This window comes from Typopeltis vanoorti, chromosome 6 (assembly GCF_054136105.1).
Source record: "Typopeltis vanoorti isolate ZY-2024b chromosome 6, IOZ_Tvanoo_1.0, whole genome shotgun sequence".
Lineage (NCBI taxonomy): Eukaryota > Metazoa > Arthropoda > Arachnida > Uropygi > Thelyphonidae > Typopeltis > Typopeltis vanoorti.
Window position 1 is genome coordinate 70,268,821 of NC_143554.1, and position 18,107 is coordinate 70,286,927.

General features: G+C 34.3%; 1 protein-coding gene across 2 annotated transcripts in view; it reads right to left on the bottom strand.

The window, feature by feature from the left end:
- The window catches only part of LOC150105523 (late secretory pathway protein AVL9 homolog), a 415,642-nt gene that overhangs the window by 116,252 nt on the left and 281,283 nt on the right, over window positions 1–18,107 (bottom strand). For both annotated transcript variants that reach the window (XM_090394870.1, XM_090394871.1), the window contains exon 11: window positions 5,552–5,690. In XM_090394870.1, coding sequence (XP_090250996.1) covers window positions 5,552–5,690 — 139 coding nt within the window. The remainder of the gene's footprint in view (window positions 1–5,551; window positions 5,691–18,107) is intronic.

The window sequence follows — 18,107 nt, forward strand, 5'->3', positions numbered from 1 at the left end:
ATACTCAATTTTATCCATTTCAAGAGATACAGACAACACTTTGGCTTCCGACAGCTGAATAAAAAAAAACTACTTAATAGAATGACTGGATGCTTATGACAGATGTACCAACTTAGAAAAAAAAAACTTGCAAACTTTTCAGACCACCCACGTGTGTATATATGTGTGTGTGTGTGTGTATATATATATATATATATAGGATCGACGCTTTCTTGGGAAGGAAGTGGCACGGGGGGGGGGGGGAATAAGGTACAAATTTTATATTTCTTGAAGATTTTTGAAAATCTTTTACCATGAGTTGCCTTGGTCTTGCACTACGTGCAGGGTCAGCTAGACTTGAAACACTTGCAGGCGCAAACTTGACTTATTTGTTTGTTTGCTTACTTGGGAAATGGAGTAAAACCAGGTTTAAAATAGCTTGGTATCTTTAACACACACACACTTCATATATTAGGTTTCCACAGCTGTTGTATATGCTTTAATGAAAATCACTTATATGACTATATAGTCAAACGTTAAAACAGAATATAACTAATTTATTTTTAAAGGCACTATTAGTTTCATCCTTCTAGAAGACTTCATGAGGTGCATAATACATAGAAGAAAAAAAGAGATACATAAAAAAAACATTACTTTGGTACATCACCAAAGTTATAAATTATTAACGGATTGCTCACATTAGAATGAATTTGCAGACTAGCTGCGTTCTTGTTCTCATGCATTAGGACATGATCTCGAGACTGCTATAGCTGAATAGCAGAGGAGTAACAATCAGAAAGGTTGTGGCTGAGGTTGACATTAAGGTGAACAGGATTTAGTGCAATTTCTGTTGATTCTAAGATTTTTCTTTCAAGTTGATAATAGCATTTGTAAAGAATTTTGGATCTATCCCAGTTTACTGAATGTATAATGGACTGATGGTCAATGGAATTAGAAGAATTAGGCACATGACTGGATAAGGCCATGGCTCTGCTTCTATCATAGGTGATATCTCTAAGATGTTCTTTGATACAAAGCTGAGTTGATTTTTCTGTTTATCCATAATATGGGGAATTACAGTCACATCAAATCAAAGATGGTACATACTTGGATACTTCAAATTGCCATGTTTAGGTTTTACTGGTCAAAGCTAGGATCGACGCTTTCTTGGGAAGAAAGTGGCGTGGGGGGGGGGGGGGGGAATAAGGTACAAATTTTATATTTCTTGAAGATTTTTGAAAATCTGTTAGAAATAGAGCTGATATACAGAATAGTGATATAACTTCTCACATCATTACTCCCTTTGTCAAGGTGTATATAGGAGGATTAAACAAGAGTTTTAGAAATAGACTTTTTAGGATAACCATAATTCTAAAAAATTTATAAAAGCAGCTTTACTTCTTTGGTGATCTCGTCTTCATCGCTTATGAGAGTATATGCACAGCTTCCCAAAGTAGAAATAATACCAAACTTTTGAAGTGGATAATGATTGGATTAACGTGAAGATATCTGTTGGAATGTGTAGGCTTCCTGGAGATTTTTAGTTTTTCAGACGAATAAGTAAGTTTTATATAGAGAAAAGGAAGTGAATTGTTAACTTCTAGTCCTGCTGTAAATTTTATTCTAGTATGTTGGTTAGTAAGATGATTCAAGTGATTGGAGTGAATCTGGACCATGGCTCCAAATCAAGAAAATGTTTTCTATATATCTTTTCCATAATCTTGGAAAGACGTTTATTGTGTTTTCTTCAAAAGCTTCTAAGTATACGAGGGTAGTCTGAAAAGTTCAACCTACAGCCTCAACGATAGATGGCAACACTATCGGCAAGATTTCTTTTTTCTAAGTTGGTACATCTATCATAAGCATCCATGTGAAATTGCAAGTCATTCTATTAAGTAGTTTGTTTTCTACAGCTGTCTGAAGCAAAAGCGTTGCCTGTATCCCTTGAAAGGATAAAGTTGAGTATCGTGCGGTTATAAAATTCTTTGTAAAAGAAAGTTTAACGCCAAAAGAAATTCATTCAAAGTTTATAAAAGTTTATGGGCATTCTTCTCCTTCGTTTTCGACAATTAAGAAATGGACTGCCGAGTTTAAATGTGGCCGTACCAGCCTTGAAGATGATTCACATGAAGGAATGTCCAAAAAGTGTAACACCACCAGAAATCATTGATCAAGTGCAAGATATGGTATTGGATGACCAGCGAGTCAAAGTGCATGAAACTGCTGAGACTATAGGCATTTCAAAAGAAAGTGAAGGACATATTTTGCACGAAGAATTGCAAATGATAAAGCTTTGCGCAAGATGGGTGTCGCGCTTGCTCACAGCAGATAAAAAAAAACACTCACTTGAAAATCTCTGAACAGTGCTTGGAGCATTTTAACAAGAATAAAACTGATTTGGTGCGTCGATTTATGACTATGGATGAGACTTGGATTCACCATTACATACACCAGAATCCTAACAGCAGTCAAAACAATGGACAGAAGCCAGTTGTTCAGTGGGAAAGAAGACAAAGTCGGTTCCATCAGCAGGAAAGATCATGGCATCAGTGTTTTGGGATGCTAAAGGCATTTTGTTTATTAATTATCTTGAAAAGGTAAAACAGTAACTGGGGAATATTATTCCAATCTTTTAACCAGACTAGACGAAAAAATTCATGAGAAAAGTCCCAGTTGGCAGAAGAAAAAATCATCTTTCATCAGGATAATGCACCTGCCCACAAAGGTGTTTTGGCAATGGGAAAATTAAGGGATCTGCACTATGAATTGTTGAAACATTCACCCTATTCCCCAGATTTGGCTCCCTCTGACTTCTATCTCTTCCCAAAACTAAAACTCTTCCTCCCTCGCTGGTCAGCGTCTTTCTCATGCAGCTGTAGAGGGGTATTTTGTAAATCTTACTGAGAACCACTACAGGGAGGGATAATGGCTCTGGAGCATCGCTGGAATAAATGCATTAGTCTTAAGGGTGATTATGTTGAAAAATAAAAATAATTTTGAAATTATATATTCCTTTTTTTCATTGTTAGGTGCCAAGAACTTTTCAGATTGCCCTCGTATATTCACGTACAGGTGATAGAGGGTTGTTCATGGCTAATCCATAATTTTGCTTGTAGATCATGTTTCCAAAAATGAAATAGCCTAAATCTAGACAGTGACGTAAAAGTGTCAAGATATTTTTAGATAATTTATCTTGTAAAAGAACTAATACTTCTTTTGTGGATATATTAGTAAATAGAGAAGTGACATCGAAGCTGTCTAAGATTTCATCATTTTGTAGATGTCTTGAATCATGAAAACAAAGTGCTCGGAATTCGATGAACCTGTAAAAGATTTTAATAATTTTGTCAGATGTTCGGATAACTTATAAGTAGGGGAGTCAATTCTATTTACAACTGATCTTAGGGTGGTGTTTTTCTTTGTGTATTTTTGGAACCCCCATACATGTGAGAAATGAGGGAATGCTGAGAGATTATCATAATTCTCTGGAGAATTCAAAAGTAGTCTTGAGGAGGTTATTTGTCTAGTTATTTAATTCTCGTGTCAGAACATTATCAAGAATAGAATAAGTATCTGAATGTAGTAACTCTGCCATTTTGTAATAGTATTCTTTGGTAGCTAGGATAACTTTCCTTTGTCTGCAGAAGGATTATATGTTCATTTTCTTTTAAATTTTTTAATGCTTGGAGTTCTGATTTGGTAACATTACTTTTAGGTGGTTTTGTTTGGTTAATAGCAAAGATAGATTCTAATCGCATTAGTTTAGCTTCCTGAAGTGGAAGGAAAGAAGCAGCCTTTTCAATTTTGGATAATAAAAGTTCTTTAGGAATATTACAAGAGGAAAATTGCAAAGTTAAAACCCCCTTGCTGAGAATATCTGTTTCTATGTTTGAAAGATGATAACCAGCCTTATTATGATCTTGTTGAGAGGAAGTTGATACTTTGGAATAGATGACTTCTTTTGTTCTACTTTTAACGCATCAAATTTTCTAATTAATTTGAATATATTTCTGTTTTGGATGTTATTGGCTTGAGGTAAGCATAATCTTAATGTGTTTGCCATGATTTATTTTCTACAATTTGTTCTAAAAGAGATGGATAAATAAGCCTTATTGATCCACCTCTTTTAGTGTCAACAATTCATTCTTGGAGAAGTTCTAATTTAGCTTTATCATAAATCCTCTTTGTGCGTTCCATCTTGATGGTTTCTTTAAAATGAATAAACTTTGGAAATATGTCATTTCAGGAACACTAACCTGTTTATAAGAAAAACAATCCTCTGTAATGTCTTTTGTAAATCTCTGATATATAAATATATATAAAATTATAACAATCAGGAAAGAGCACAACCCATTTGGTATACAATTAAACTCACAAATAAAGATAGATATACTATTATTTACTGATGATCAAATTGTCTTAGCTACATTAGAAAATGATTTACAGAGATCGGTAAAATCATTAAATGAAATTTCAGAACAATATGAGAATATCTAAAGTAAAGACAAAAATAGTGGCTTTCAAAGAAGAAAACCGAATAAGAAGTAAAATAATGATAGATAATAAAATATTGGAACAAATAAATATTTTCAAATAACAAAGATGTGATTTATCACATGAAGATGAGAAAGATATAAATATTAAAATATCAAATTTTGTTGAAAGAAATGGCATAATATATTTAAGCCTTCCCTGGTACAAAAACACACCAGAATCAGACTATATGATGTCCTGTCCAGACCAACTTTATTATATGGAAGTGAAACATGGACTACTAAAAAGAAATATGAAAAACAAAATTTGAACAGCAAAAATGAAATTTCTTAGAAAAATATCTGGATATACTAAGTAGGACCATAAAACAAATAAAGAAATTTTATGATTCTTGAATATAAAATCAGTCAACCACCCATAAGTAAATATAATCAAAACTGGATAGGCATCTAAATTGAAATGGCAATAGCACACAGCAAAAATACTATAGAGATATAAAATAAATGGAAAAAGAACTGTAAGACCAAGAAAGCAATGGCATGGGACCAGAACAGGACCCACTTGGCCTAAAATCCATGATATGAAGAAGATTAATATTTGTATTTTTCTTTAAAATATTTTTATATCATTTTATATTTCAATAAAAGTTTTCTGTAAATATAGCTTTTTTTCCCCCCAAAAATGTAATAACTTACTGATAATTTTAGCTTAATTAATGGCAATTGAAAGAGTTGGTAAAGCTGAAACTTAGTGTTAATACAAATATATACTATCTATCACACATATGACAGACAGCATAATGATATCATTTAGTAGAAATCATTGCCTGTATAGTACTGCAGTAGCAACTATCATATGAATATATGAATCAATTAAACCTTTCAAGGTTTATTGAGCAGATCAAATAAAATATGTGAATTTTTTTACTTTCTTATATTAATTGTTATATATTATATTAATTACTAAGTGCATATGAATACTTCAAAAAATATGAAAACAGTATTACAAAACTTTGGATAATTGTGATAATTTTAATATAATTTGGAAATCATAAGTACTGTAAAAATTTTAAACTAACCTGTACCATCCAAGAAGACATCTTTATTGTCATCTAACACATGACGAACAAGATAATCAGCAAAACGCAGATCTTCTGTTGTCAAATGTAATTGTTTCCTCAATTCATTATCCACAATATTTACCTTTCCTTCATCAATCTGAATATTTAATGGTTAAAAATACACCCATAAAGCAAAAGTCAGCAAACACATTAGAGAATTATAAACACAAAACAAATTAAATGTCAATGAACAAACTTGAATATGTTGGAAAGAATATAGCAAATATTACCAATTTATTCAAATAAAAGTAATAATTATCATACTCTTTACTTGTAACAACTATTATTAATAATTATAAGAAAAAGGACTACACAGATAATTAAGTATAAAAGAAATTATAGATATTAAAGTAGAGATTAAGGATTTCAAAGATTTGTTTATAATGAGACCGACACACAAAAAAAAAAAAACAGTTAGTGAGTAATAAGAAAAAGTGGCTTAACAACGATAGTATAAATATAAATTAAGATATTTATATGCATAGTTTTCTATATTTTAACACAACTGTCTCTTTTTATAGAATGAATCTGAATAACAGGGTAATATTTATTATACTCTTTCCAATATACTTACACTCATTTACAACTGTTTTCATTAATATAAATATAAGAAAAAGGAATACACATAAGAATAAGGATTCCCCAGATTTATTTATCATGAGATCACAATATAAAGAAAGAATTATGGAGTAATAAGAGAGAAAGTGTCTTAACTGCATTCACATCAGTATGGATGTGAATATATTGCTCAAGTGCTCTTCATACATCATATATTTCAAGGTAATAGGAATGGAGTTCAATTTTAATATGAATTTTATATACATGGCAACTCTGATATATATACATCTCCAGGCAGGTTACATGGTTAACAAATATACTATATTTATTTTAACTATTTTTTTAAATGTTTTTTATTGATCCTATGCAAGTGAGGTCAAAGGACCTATAAGCAAACTAGTTCGATGTGTGTGTGGAGCATAAGGTTAGTGATGTATTTTTATTATTATTATTTTTTTTTTGTATGAGAATTGCAGGTTGTAGTTTTTTGATAATACTTCATGAAGAAGGCCCATCCAGAGGTGGGTGGGTGGAATAAAAGGGGAAAGGGAGAAGGTTCAGTGTGTCTGCACAGTAAATGGATATGCTAGGCAGCTGCTCTTATTGCATTAATGGGTGAAATAGAAAGTAGAGGAGTAGCATTGAAGTACCTATGATAAATAGTGGGGAAATGCTGAATCTGTGAGAGATCTGTAAATGGATCTGTAAGAGAGGGATAATCTATGCGCCGATCTCTTCTCTGGACAGCGTCAAGGATTTTTTTGGGAAGTTTTAAGACAGATTTGAGATTTGTAGTTAAATTAAGAGTTGGGTGAGTGTAAAATAGCATCCTGAACGAAAGAGAATCCTAGTTATTTTGATGCTGAGGCAGCTACTGATGTGAAGTGTCTATGCCAAGAAAGAGAGACTGGAGGTAAGCGTTAGTTCAAGCAGAGAGATCTGATCATGTCCGATGATTTGTGTATTTCTGAGAGTAAGAGTAGGTGAGGTTAAGGATAGGCATAAATATTAAATAAGATAACTGCACAGTTTTCTATATATTCCTTTTCATACACACACAGTTTCAAATTAACAGAGCATCATTTTTATAAATATAGCACTAAACAAACTAATTTCGTTCCTTATGAGAGGAATAAGACACTAGGGGAGAAGGGTTAAATAACAGTCACCAAAAAACTACTTGGAAATTTGATGAAGCAAAACATTATAGCTCTGTAATAGTTGTCATCTTAAAACAATTTAAAATACAGCAGAAAGGGGACAAACAAATGTGATAATAAAATACAATTTGACTAGTATTTAAAGAAAGAAAGAAATTAAAGAAAAACATAACATGAAAACAGGATGGAATATACAACATGTAACAAGCAACAGGGTGATGATGAAAAGGCTAAGTAAGAAAAATGCATACTTAGGAAAACTATAATCCTTTCATATGTTAAGAGAACAGGAGCCTGTGTAGCTCAGTGGATGTAGCGTTTGCACGCCACGGCGCTTGACCGCATGAAGGAAGACTTCTTGCTTTTGAATCTAGTCGGCGACTAGAAGAAATTTTTCTAAGCCTTTTTTCGACCTGTTCCAGAGTTCGTCGGTCTCTGGCATAGGCAAGTGGGTTTTTTCTCCTGGAAACTCGGGTTTTTCATCCCGTAAACTCAAGAAAATCAACCGTAGAACCCACATTATTTCAGACATTAAATGAGTGTTAGGGTTAGGGACCACGAGATGGTGGCACTTGTTGAGCCATCTCTCTTCACTGCGTGCTGCTTAATTAGTGATAGCCTTGAGCCAGCTATCTCTGATTCGGTACCAGTGGAGATCGAACTGCCCACTCAATCTCCAAAAGTTACATAGGGCTAAATGGCCTCGCCTACTCCCTATATATGAGAATAAAAAGGTGTTAGCTGATTTTTTTTTTTTTTTGATGTTAAGAGAAATGAAGAAACAATTCTGGCATTCTGAATTGATATAATGCTTGTCTCATTATGGACACTTAGTTTGATAGAGAATGGAAATTCCCCATTAAATGTAGAGTATGTATAGAAATAAGAGAACTGAAAGAATTAGAGGGACAATTAGATGCATGATATAATACAGATGAAAATGTCTTAAAAAACAACAGTATGGATTATTTAGATTTAAATCCAAGGCCACTGAGGTGAGTCCATCACATCCATCTCATGTTGGCAAATTCTGTTGCTTTCACATGGGAGTGGGATAGAGATTTCTGGAGCAGCTCTTGGTTCAATCCTTCATCCAAGTAAGCAAACAAAGTCTGCGCGTGAAGTAACTTCACGACTGGGAAACTCGCATATAGAAGCCAATGACTTCACATCCCTTGCTATTTACCCTTCCCTAACTGGATTTCTCTATGTAAACCATTTAGATGACAGTAAGAATCACATGAAATTGTTGGTGCACACATAAAGGGTTACTGATAAGGTATTGCATTTGGAAAATTTTGGACACTACAGACCACATTCAATATGACCAACCAATGAATGGGGGGGGGGGGACAATGCAAATATTATGACATGCAGAAATTCAAAATTTTGAGTAATTATTCTAAGAGCCTGGCTGAGTTAGAATTGATTTTCTAACTAAAGAACATATGTTCAGATGATATTTAAAAAAAAATGTAATTTCCAATTTTAAAATTAGTGTTCAACAACTGTCCATAAGAATTCGCCTCTGAAACTTGGCAAATTTCAATCTGTGTGGTAATATTAATAATAAGATATACAGTGAAGTGTTAAAGTTTTTGATTTAATAATTTAATATTACTTACTCAGGAGCTAGTGTTCCTTATGTTTTTAGAGATTTTAAAGTTTTTTTTTTAAATATACATTTTTAATTTTTTTTATATTGATCACATACACAACAGGTTGAAGGATGTATAAGCACATCAGTGTCATGTCTGGGGTATAAGAAGTCAGGTAGAAGTTTACTGACTTTTTTTTTTTTTTTAAGAAAAAATACTGTCTGGAAATACTTGCAGAAGGCCGTTCCAGAGGACAGAGATAGTTAGAATAAAAGAGAAAGAAGAAAAGCAGGTTTAGTGGAGTATTTTTCGATCTTACCCAAAACTTCCAGAACTATCTGAATGAATAAATTTTTTTCAGTCCAGCAGTAATGCCAGAACAATATTATTGTTCAAGATCAAGATTACTGATTTCAAACTTTTATTTTTCCTCCAGTCTGCAGGTTAATCCTGAAAGCTGCTCAACTTAAATTCTTTTTTTAAAACATTCTAACATATTCATTTTTTCAATTTTCTTCTTCTTGTTTTAAGCTTCAGCTTGTGGTAATAATAATAATAAATTTAGTTTAATCCTTTATCCAAGTTTGAGCAAACAAAGTTTGTGCCTGAAAGTATCTTCAGGACTGGGGTAAGGTGGTACAACACTAGGACGACTCCTTGCAAAGCAGCTATCCTTTTCCTATCAGACTTCTTTAGGTTCCAAGTCTCACATCAATAAGTCACTGTTGGAAAAATAGAAGCATCTAAAATCTTCAACTTTGTTCTTGTGGATATAGATTCATCATTTCAGATTTCAAACAAGTTCTGACTTGTTTTAGCCATTCCTAATCTTATTCTGATGTCTTCTGAACAGCAATTCTTCGCATTAATAATGGATCCCAGGTATTTGAACTTGCTGACTTCCTTAGTTCTTTCTCCATTAAGGTGCATTTGTTTCAGTAGCTTCCCTGTCTGTATTTCCTTGGAGAATCATAATCTTTGTCTTGCTTGGATTGATGCGAAGTCCTCTGTTCTTACTGATCTCGGTAACTTTGGCAAGAATCCTAGTTCTTCCTTGTCATTACAAAGGAGTACTGTATCATCAGCATACCTCAGATTACTGATCAATTTCCTACCTATCCTAATTCCTGTCTTAAGTTTATCCACTGCTACATGTATGATGTCCTCAGCATAGATAATAAACAGGTGAGGAGAAAGTAGGAATCCTTGCCTAACTCCTTTTCCAACACTGAAGCCAATCAGTTAACCCAACACTTGTTCTTACTGTGGTTTTTTACTCCCTGTACAAGTTAGCCATCAACCTGATAGTGTGTTGAGGAAAATCCATCATTTTCATTACCTTCCACAGTTTCACATGCTGAACACAGTCAAAAACTTTATAGCCTATGAAACACAATACCATAGGGAATCTAAATTCTTTATACTTTTCTATGATCTGTCTAAGGCAAAGGATCTGATCTCTGGTACTCTTACATTTTCTAAAACCTGCTGGTTCCCCAGGCATCTCTAACTCAACATTGGCCTCAATCCAGTTTAGAATGATCTTTAATAAAATCCTGCTTGCATGAGAGATTAAATTAATAGTTCTACAGTTCTTGCAATTCTTCATACCACTACATAAGAAAGGAGATATGTAGTGGTATGAAAACAGATGTCCAGTCTCTAGGCCATGATCCTGTCTCCCATATCCTTGCAACCAATCTATGAAACACTCTTATCCCCATTTCCTGTAGCCTTAATTAACTCTGCAGATGGGATTCCATTTGCACCTGGGACATTATTGCTGTTAAGCTGCTTCACTGCTCTTTTCAACCTTATGCCTAAGTGAAGGAGGTTCCAAACAGATATTTTTCTGGTGAGAGGGCTCCAAATTTTTCTTATTGTCTCTGCAGTACAGTTCCTCATAGTATTATTTCCATCTGGTTTTGATTTACAGTTCTTCTGTAAACACTGCTCCATTCCTGTCTTTGATGACATTAAATTTGGGCTAAAATCTGTGCTTCAAGTCACGAACTAAGCAAAACATCGTTTTATAATTGTGTCACCTCATCTGAAACTATCTCTTCACATTTATTAATATAAAAATTTTCCCTGTCCTCCTTGATGGCTCATCTGACTTCTCTATGTAATCTCTTATATTCTTCAGTCCCTATGTCTCTTTGTTTCTACAACCACCTTCTTTCGATTAGATCCCATGTTAAATCTGATATTCATAGGTCTATAGGTCTTCAAATTGGACTGGGATACTTCTTGGCTGTATCCTGTATTATAATCTTGACTCATTCCTAAAGCATTTCAGGTGAGTTCTCCTCACTAGTCTCCAAAAGATCATTCAATTGAGTTGATGTTTCCTCTGTGAATGGCCAACTTCTTGATGGAGAATTTCAAAATGAATGCTATTAAAAACCATCACAAGAAATCAAAAACTTGGTTACATTGCATTGATGATATTTTCTTTATTTGGTCAGGAACAATAGTTGACTTAATTCCTTTTTAAGAGTATCCGAACAACCTGCATCCAAATATAAAATTCACGCTTGAACTGGAAGATCACAAAAAATTACTGTTCCTTGATATCCTTGTCAAAATAAATGAAGAAAAAATACTGTCGTTTTCAGTATACAGAAAACGTACAACTGGAAGATTTTACCTGCCACTTCACACCATCATCCATTACAGAAGATAAGCATGATTAAAACATTATGAGATAAAGCATTCAATATGTCCAGTAGATCAATAAACAGGAACGAAGAACCGCACACTACTTGAGGCATAACCTCACCCTCAATGGTTATGAATCCAAGATGATAAACAAAATTCTTAATATACCTCCAACAGCTCCTTTATTTAAACAAGATTTTAAGACTGCAATCAAACTTCCTTACATCAAGAATGTTACTTACAAAGTGTCAAAGTTGTTCTGTGAGTACAATATAAAAGTGGCTTTTTTTTACCAATGCATAAAATCTCTCAATTCTTACATCCACTACCCATATGCACAAGTAAATATACTTGGTTTAATCCTTTATCCAAGTGTAAGCAAACAAAGTTTGCCCCTGAAGTATTTCAGGACTGGGGCAACTCGTATATAGAAACTAATAAGTTCAGATCACCTGCTTTCATCATCAAAAACAACCATGGGTCCAATGCCCGTAGGTATCTGCTGCCATCTTGATATGATTCTTCCATTGCATTCTATTTTGTGCAAGATGACTCAGTTTGTGTATAGAGTTTCCGCACCATTTGACGATGTCATCGCCCCATTCTCTGTTTGGTCTTCCTCTTTTGTTCTTTCCTTCAATTATTCCAAACAGCAACGTTTTTAGTTTTCTCTCATCATTCATTCTACATATATGGCCAAATAGATGTAGTTTCCTTCTGATTATTTTCTGGATCAGGTTTTCTTTTGGTTGTATTCGTCTGTAGATTTCCTCATTGTTCACTTTCTGTATCCAGCTTATTCTCAAGATCTTTCTATAGCACTTCCTCTCAAATGCCAATATCCTCCTTTCAGATTCTCTCAGGAGTACCCAGGCCTTGCATCCATAGAGCATGCTGCTGAAGATACAGGTTTCTACAATGCGCAGTTTAGTTTGCATCTTTATAGCACAGCTCTTCTATATTTCGTCCATGGCTTTTAAAATAGTTGTTGCTCTAGCTATTCTAATTTTTATCTCTTTTTTGGGGTCCAAGTCATGCGTCATGTGGCATCCAAGATATGTGAAGTGTTCCACATTTTCCAGTTGAAATCTGTCTATCATAACTCTGTTCAGTAACTCCTGTTGTCCGAATATCATTGTTTTAATTGTCGCCGAATTGAAGCTTTTGGCTCTTCATATATTTAATAATCACTGTTTTAGTTTTTTCAAAGTTGACATTTAGTCCATATCTTTTTCCTTCTGTGTATAGTGTTTGCAATGTCTGTTCCAGCCTTGCTGCATCTTCTTCAATCGTTTCACATCATCTGTCATCTGCAAAGCAGAGGTAGTTTATTCTCATACCATTTATTGAAATGCCTCCACCTTCTTCTTTAATCTTATCTAGTGTTCTTCCCAGATGTGTGATGAAGATGATTGGTGATATTGGGTCCCCTTGTCTTGTGCCTTGACTAGTGGCAAACCAATCTCCAGTCTCACCTGCTATTCTGATTTTTGCTTGTGCTTGGCTGTTTATATCTTTCAGCAAGCAGATCAATTTATTGTCTACACCATAGGATTCCAAGACAGCTAATGTTATATTTTGGTCAATATTATCAAATGCTTTTTGGAAGTCCATGAAACAGCAATATATCATTTTGTTCTTTCTTCAAGCTTTTTCTGCTATTAGTCTTAATGCGAGTATTTGTTGCACTGTACTTCGATCTTGTCGAAATCCGGCTTGCTCATCTGGAAGATGTGCCTCCATATGCCCCTTCAGATGTTCTGTTAGTATTTTCATCAGCACTTTGCCAAGATGACTCATTAATACAATAGTTCTGTAACTGGTGCATTCTAAAGCACTGCCTTTCTTATGAAGAACAACCAAGACTGATTTTTTCCACTCTTCGGGAGCATATCCTGATCTCCTTATTTCATTACATAGCTGATGTATTTCTTTTACAACTGATTCTTCCCCATATTTTAGCATCTCGCCTATTATGTTGTCATTTCCAGGACTCTTGTTCTTGAGATGTTTTATAGCCTTATTCACCTCCTCTTCCAAGATGTCATTTTCAAAGATCTCTGCTGGTGGAGAGATTGCTTTTAGTTCTTTGATTACTTTTGTTGCAGTATCATTTAGTTGATTTTTATATAGTTCGCTGCAATATCTTGTCCATCTATGTATGATTTCTGTGTTGTCCATCAATACTTTACCATTTTCATCTTTGCCTGATACTGATCTTGTTTGCCACTTCCTATTGACATCTGTTATAAGTTTGTAGACCTCTTTAGTTTTGTGTTCTCCATAGTACTGTTTAATGTCTTTGCACTGATCCTCCAACCATTTAGCTTTATCAGATCTTGCTGCTTTCCATACTTCATTGCATTTTTGACGGTATAACTCATCTGCTGCCTCTGAATTATATCTTTTAAGTTTCAGTTCTCTTTTCTCTTGTACCAATTTTAGGGTTTCCTGAGTTATCCATTTCTTGTCGATCTTTTCTCTTTCAGGAATTACTTCCTCTACTGCTTTTTTTAGCACTGTATCAGTCGTTCTGCTTATTTATATTTTGTTTTTCACTTGCAGTCTTAAGCTTAGTTTCCAATATGTTCTGATATGCTGTTCTTAACCTGTCTTCATTTAGTTTTGAGATGTCTCTAGCATTTTGGAACTTTCCTTCGTACTTCTGTTTCAGTTTTAGTCTTATATTCGCAATCACTAAACTGTGATCCAAATCAATATCAGCTCCTTAGAATGATCTGCACTGTTGAACTGAGGTTCTCCATTTCTGGTCTATTAATATCATGTCGATCATATTCCTGTGTTTGCCATCGAAGGAGCGCCACGTCCATTTATGACAATCTTTTTGTTGGAATTTGGTATTGCAAATGGTCAGGTTTTTATCCGTGGCAAATTCCAGAAGCATCTCTCCACATTCATTTCTTTCTCCATATCCAAATTTTCCCATAACCTTTTCCCATCCTGTGTTATTTTTGCCAATCACTTGCTTTAGTAACCCATAATGCAAAGCATGTAGACATGTATAATGCTATGCATTATGGTATGTTATTAAAAACCATCACAAGAAATCAAATACTTGGATAGCATTGTACATGTCCACCAGGATATGTACTTTGCATTATGGGAAGGGTCACTACCCAGACCAGTTTCGACCTTTATTGAGGTAAAGAATAAAGGATTAAACCAAGTATATAATTTCTTGGTATCTTTAATTTATAGTATAACTAAGTGGAAACACTTCCAACAACTATCTCTAATCCAGAGTATTTTAATAATGTGTGACACTTTTTGGCTACTCATATATGAAAATATCAATTTTGCATTACTTCAACCTAGCTCTTACTGATGAGACTTCAATATTTGCATATTCTAAAATACATAAAATATTGCAGACTGATCACACATGGGCAGATCTTCTCTGTTACTACCTGGGATTTCATCTTCCTCTGTTTGGAGTTAATGATTATACAGGTCCAAAAGCTGAGATTGTTCCTGAATACTACAACACTCTGTGCTTAACTCTAAGACTCTAAAACATTCTGGAATTGACATTCTTTCCATTAAAAAAACTAAAATTTGGTATAAAGGAATCTGTAATCTCTTTTGCGACAAAGTTCCACAGTTTGGGTATGGACAACAATATTTTGTTTCATAACTTGATGAAGTTCCAAGGGTACCCCAACAGGAGGGATCTAGCTTGGAGAATTGCATATGGCCGTTTCCAGTCAATACCATTAAATGGAGGTACTTTAACATCGGAAATCCAATCTGTGACATCTGTTATCGATTGGAAACAGTAGAACATGCATTCTTGCCCTGCATATTTGGAACAGATTAGGTAATGTGTGTGTGTGGGGGGGGGGGGCATTCCATTGCTTACAACAGAACAGGTTATTTTTTTTTGCAATACCCACAACCTGTCAGCAATGGGAAAAGAATTTTGATTTTTATAATTATTGATTTAAAATACCATTTATTGAAGATTAGAAAGAAACATGGATTTGAAAACCAGCAATATGACATCCAAATGCTTTATAATATTGTACTGTGGAAATTTTATTGTTCAGTCAGACGATTTTTGTATTTAGAAAGAAGCATTCCAAGAGATATCAAATTTATGACTAGGTGGTGTAGACCAGAGCTTCTTAAACTGTGGGTCACAATTCCAAATGGGGTCATGTAACTGAATGTGGGGTTTGCAAAAAATTTGGCAACAGTAAAAGATTTCTGAATGTGCAATGACCAAAAATTAATTCAGATTAGAGGCTATTGTTTGTAATTCTTTATGTAAATGGTAAAATTATATGTATACCAAAGAATTGTTTTATAATAAATTTCTTTATGATTTATTATTAATAAATGTTTGATTTGTATACCTATATACCTGGGGTCGCGTAAAAATTTCTTGGGTGAAAAGCGGTTGCGAGTGGAAAAAATTTAAGTAGTGCTGGTGTAGACCACCCACATTATGCAATATTCACCAGGGAGAGATGGAAATTCTGCCTATTCTTGCTATGAGAGCTTTTTTAAATAGTTCCATCTTCATTATTCAATGTGATCTTATAGTCAATTACAGGGATGACTGGAGAGCAATCCCAGGCAGAGAAGGTCAACTCAAAGCAGTTTCGATGTCTTTTGTTTGTTCATCTATATGAGATTGGTGAAAAAGAAAAACTGACAGCCTCTGGCTATATGATGATATAAGAGCTGAGGCTTTTTCTTTATTTCTCATGCTATCTATGTGTGTTTTCTTTCTCCTAATACTATCACACTCTCTTGCACCCCAATACTCACTAGTCTAGGCCTATGATGAGTAACCCTTTACTTTATCACCTCAATATTTGGCTCCCATACTGATGAGATCTTGGTTTTCGGCAAGATAAGTACTTTCATTTTCTTTTGTTTGTTTTTTCACTTTTATTTTATTTTATTGGTGTTAGTGGGTTTCTTCCCCACTACCACTGGTTTTTTTTTTTTTTTAAAATAAATATTAAGAGTGCTGCTAGTGCAGTTAATATCTGCCTTACAGGATTAATTTTGGTGGTATCAGGGCAGCCATTTTATAGTAGTTCAAATAAAGCACTTTTGCTGGTGGTGTAGAATTATTTCTATATCACAGGATTATTTAATTCTCAGTCTTACGACTGAATTTTTTTTTCTCTTACAATCAAATGCAGAGGTTATAATCTTTTCCCCACCAGAGATAATGATAACAATTCCCCCAAGAGTGCGAACTCTAAGAATTGAAATTCCCAGATGTGAAGAAGCAAGATGGGGTAACTAAGGTTTATAAAGAGATAGTTGGCGCAAATAAGATTTATTCTTTCACCCCTTAAGGTGGAGAGAAATATTTAATTGTAGTTAAAGATGTGGGGAACAAGGGACAAACTAATACAGGGTTTTACTTTCAAAAGAAGCATAGTTATTCCTGTAATGGTCAGGATCCAAGTAAAAACAGTAATATTCAAACAATTTCCAATGGAATATATCGAGAACAGTAATGAAATTTATAAAGACATTATCGAGATGGGTTAAGATTAGTAATATATGAAAGAGTTTATCAGGTGAAGATATCCAAATTGGTTTTCTGGTGATGTCACCTTCACAATATATATGAAGACGTCCAGGCAGTGCACTCAGGATTTAATCTTGGGGGGGGGGGGGGAGTTGAGTAGACGATTTGAGAATACACACTACGCATCGCATACAACTTATGATTGAGCATCTGTAATGATCGCTAATTCATAAGTAGTATAGAAATAGAAGACACTACACAACATAAATAAAAAAATGAATTTTAATTATGAAAAAAAATTTATGGAAAACTTTGTTTTTTTTTCCTTTTTTTTGGGGGGGGGGACCAGGGCCCCTTAGCCACCCCTCTGGGTGCACCACTGAAGACGCTCGTACATATTTTGTCAACATCATACAACCCAAGTTATGGTAAACTAACTCAGAGTACAAAGGCAGTGCCTGTGTTGTGGTTATATCACTTGGGCAGTAACTGCCCCAAATTTAAATGTTTCAACTACATGGAAATTGGACATATTGCTAATTAGTGCCTCAAACGCTGTCAGATATGCAAAAGTTCTAAACACCTGTCCTTTTAGAACTTTATATATATATATAAATGTTACCGGCAAAGTGTGAAATTAGGCATTGTATAAAATGCCTAGGCATTCTATAGAATGCCGAAAGTGGGACGTCAAAGTATGAAACACTTAGATTTTCACACATTTCCTAGGCATTCTATAAAATGCCAAAAGGCAAATGGGCAAAGTATAAAATACTCCCGGCAGTGACTTCTAATGTCGCAAGGCGAGATCACGTGACTTTCAATGCTGTCTGTTTGAAGGTAACCAGTGGTGCCCATACGGGCAGAAACTGTCACCGAAATGTTTATGCTGCCTGTGGACATAAAAGTAAAGACGATGCAAGTGAGAAAATGGAAGGTTATGATGTTAATATTTTGTGTACTCTTTGCTTCAATATTAATAATGCTGTCGAAGGTAAAATTTGATCTAAATAAAAATCAGG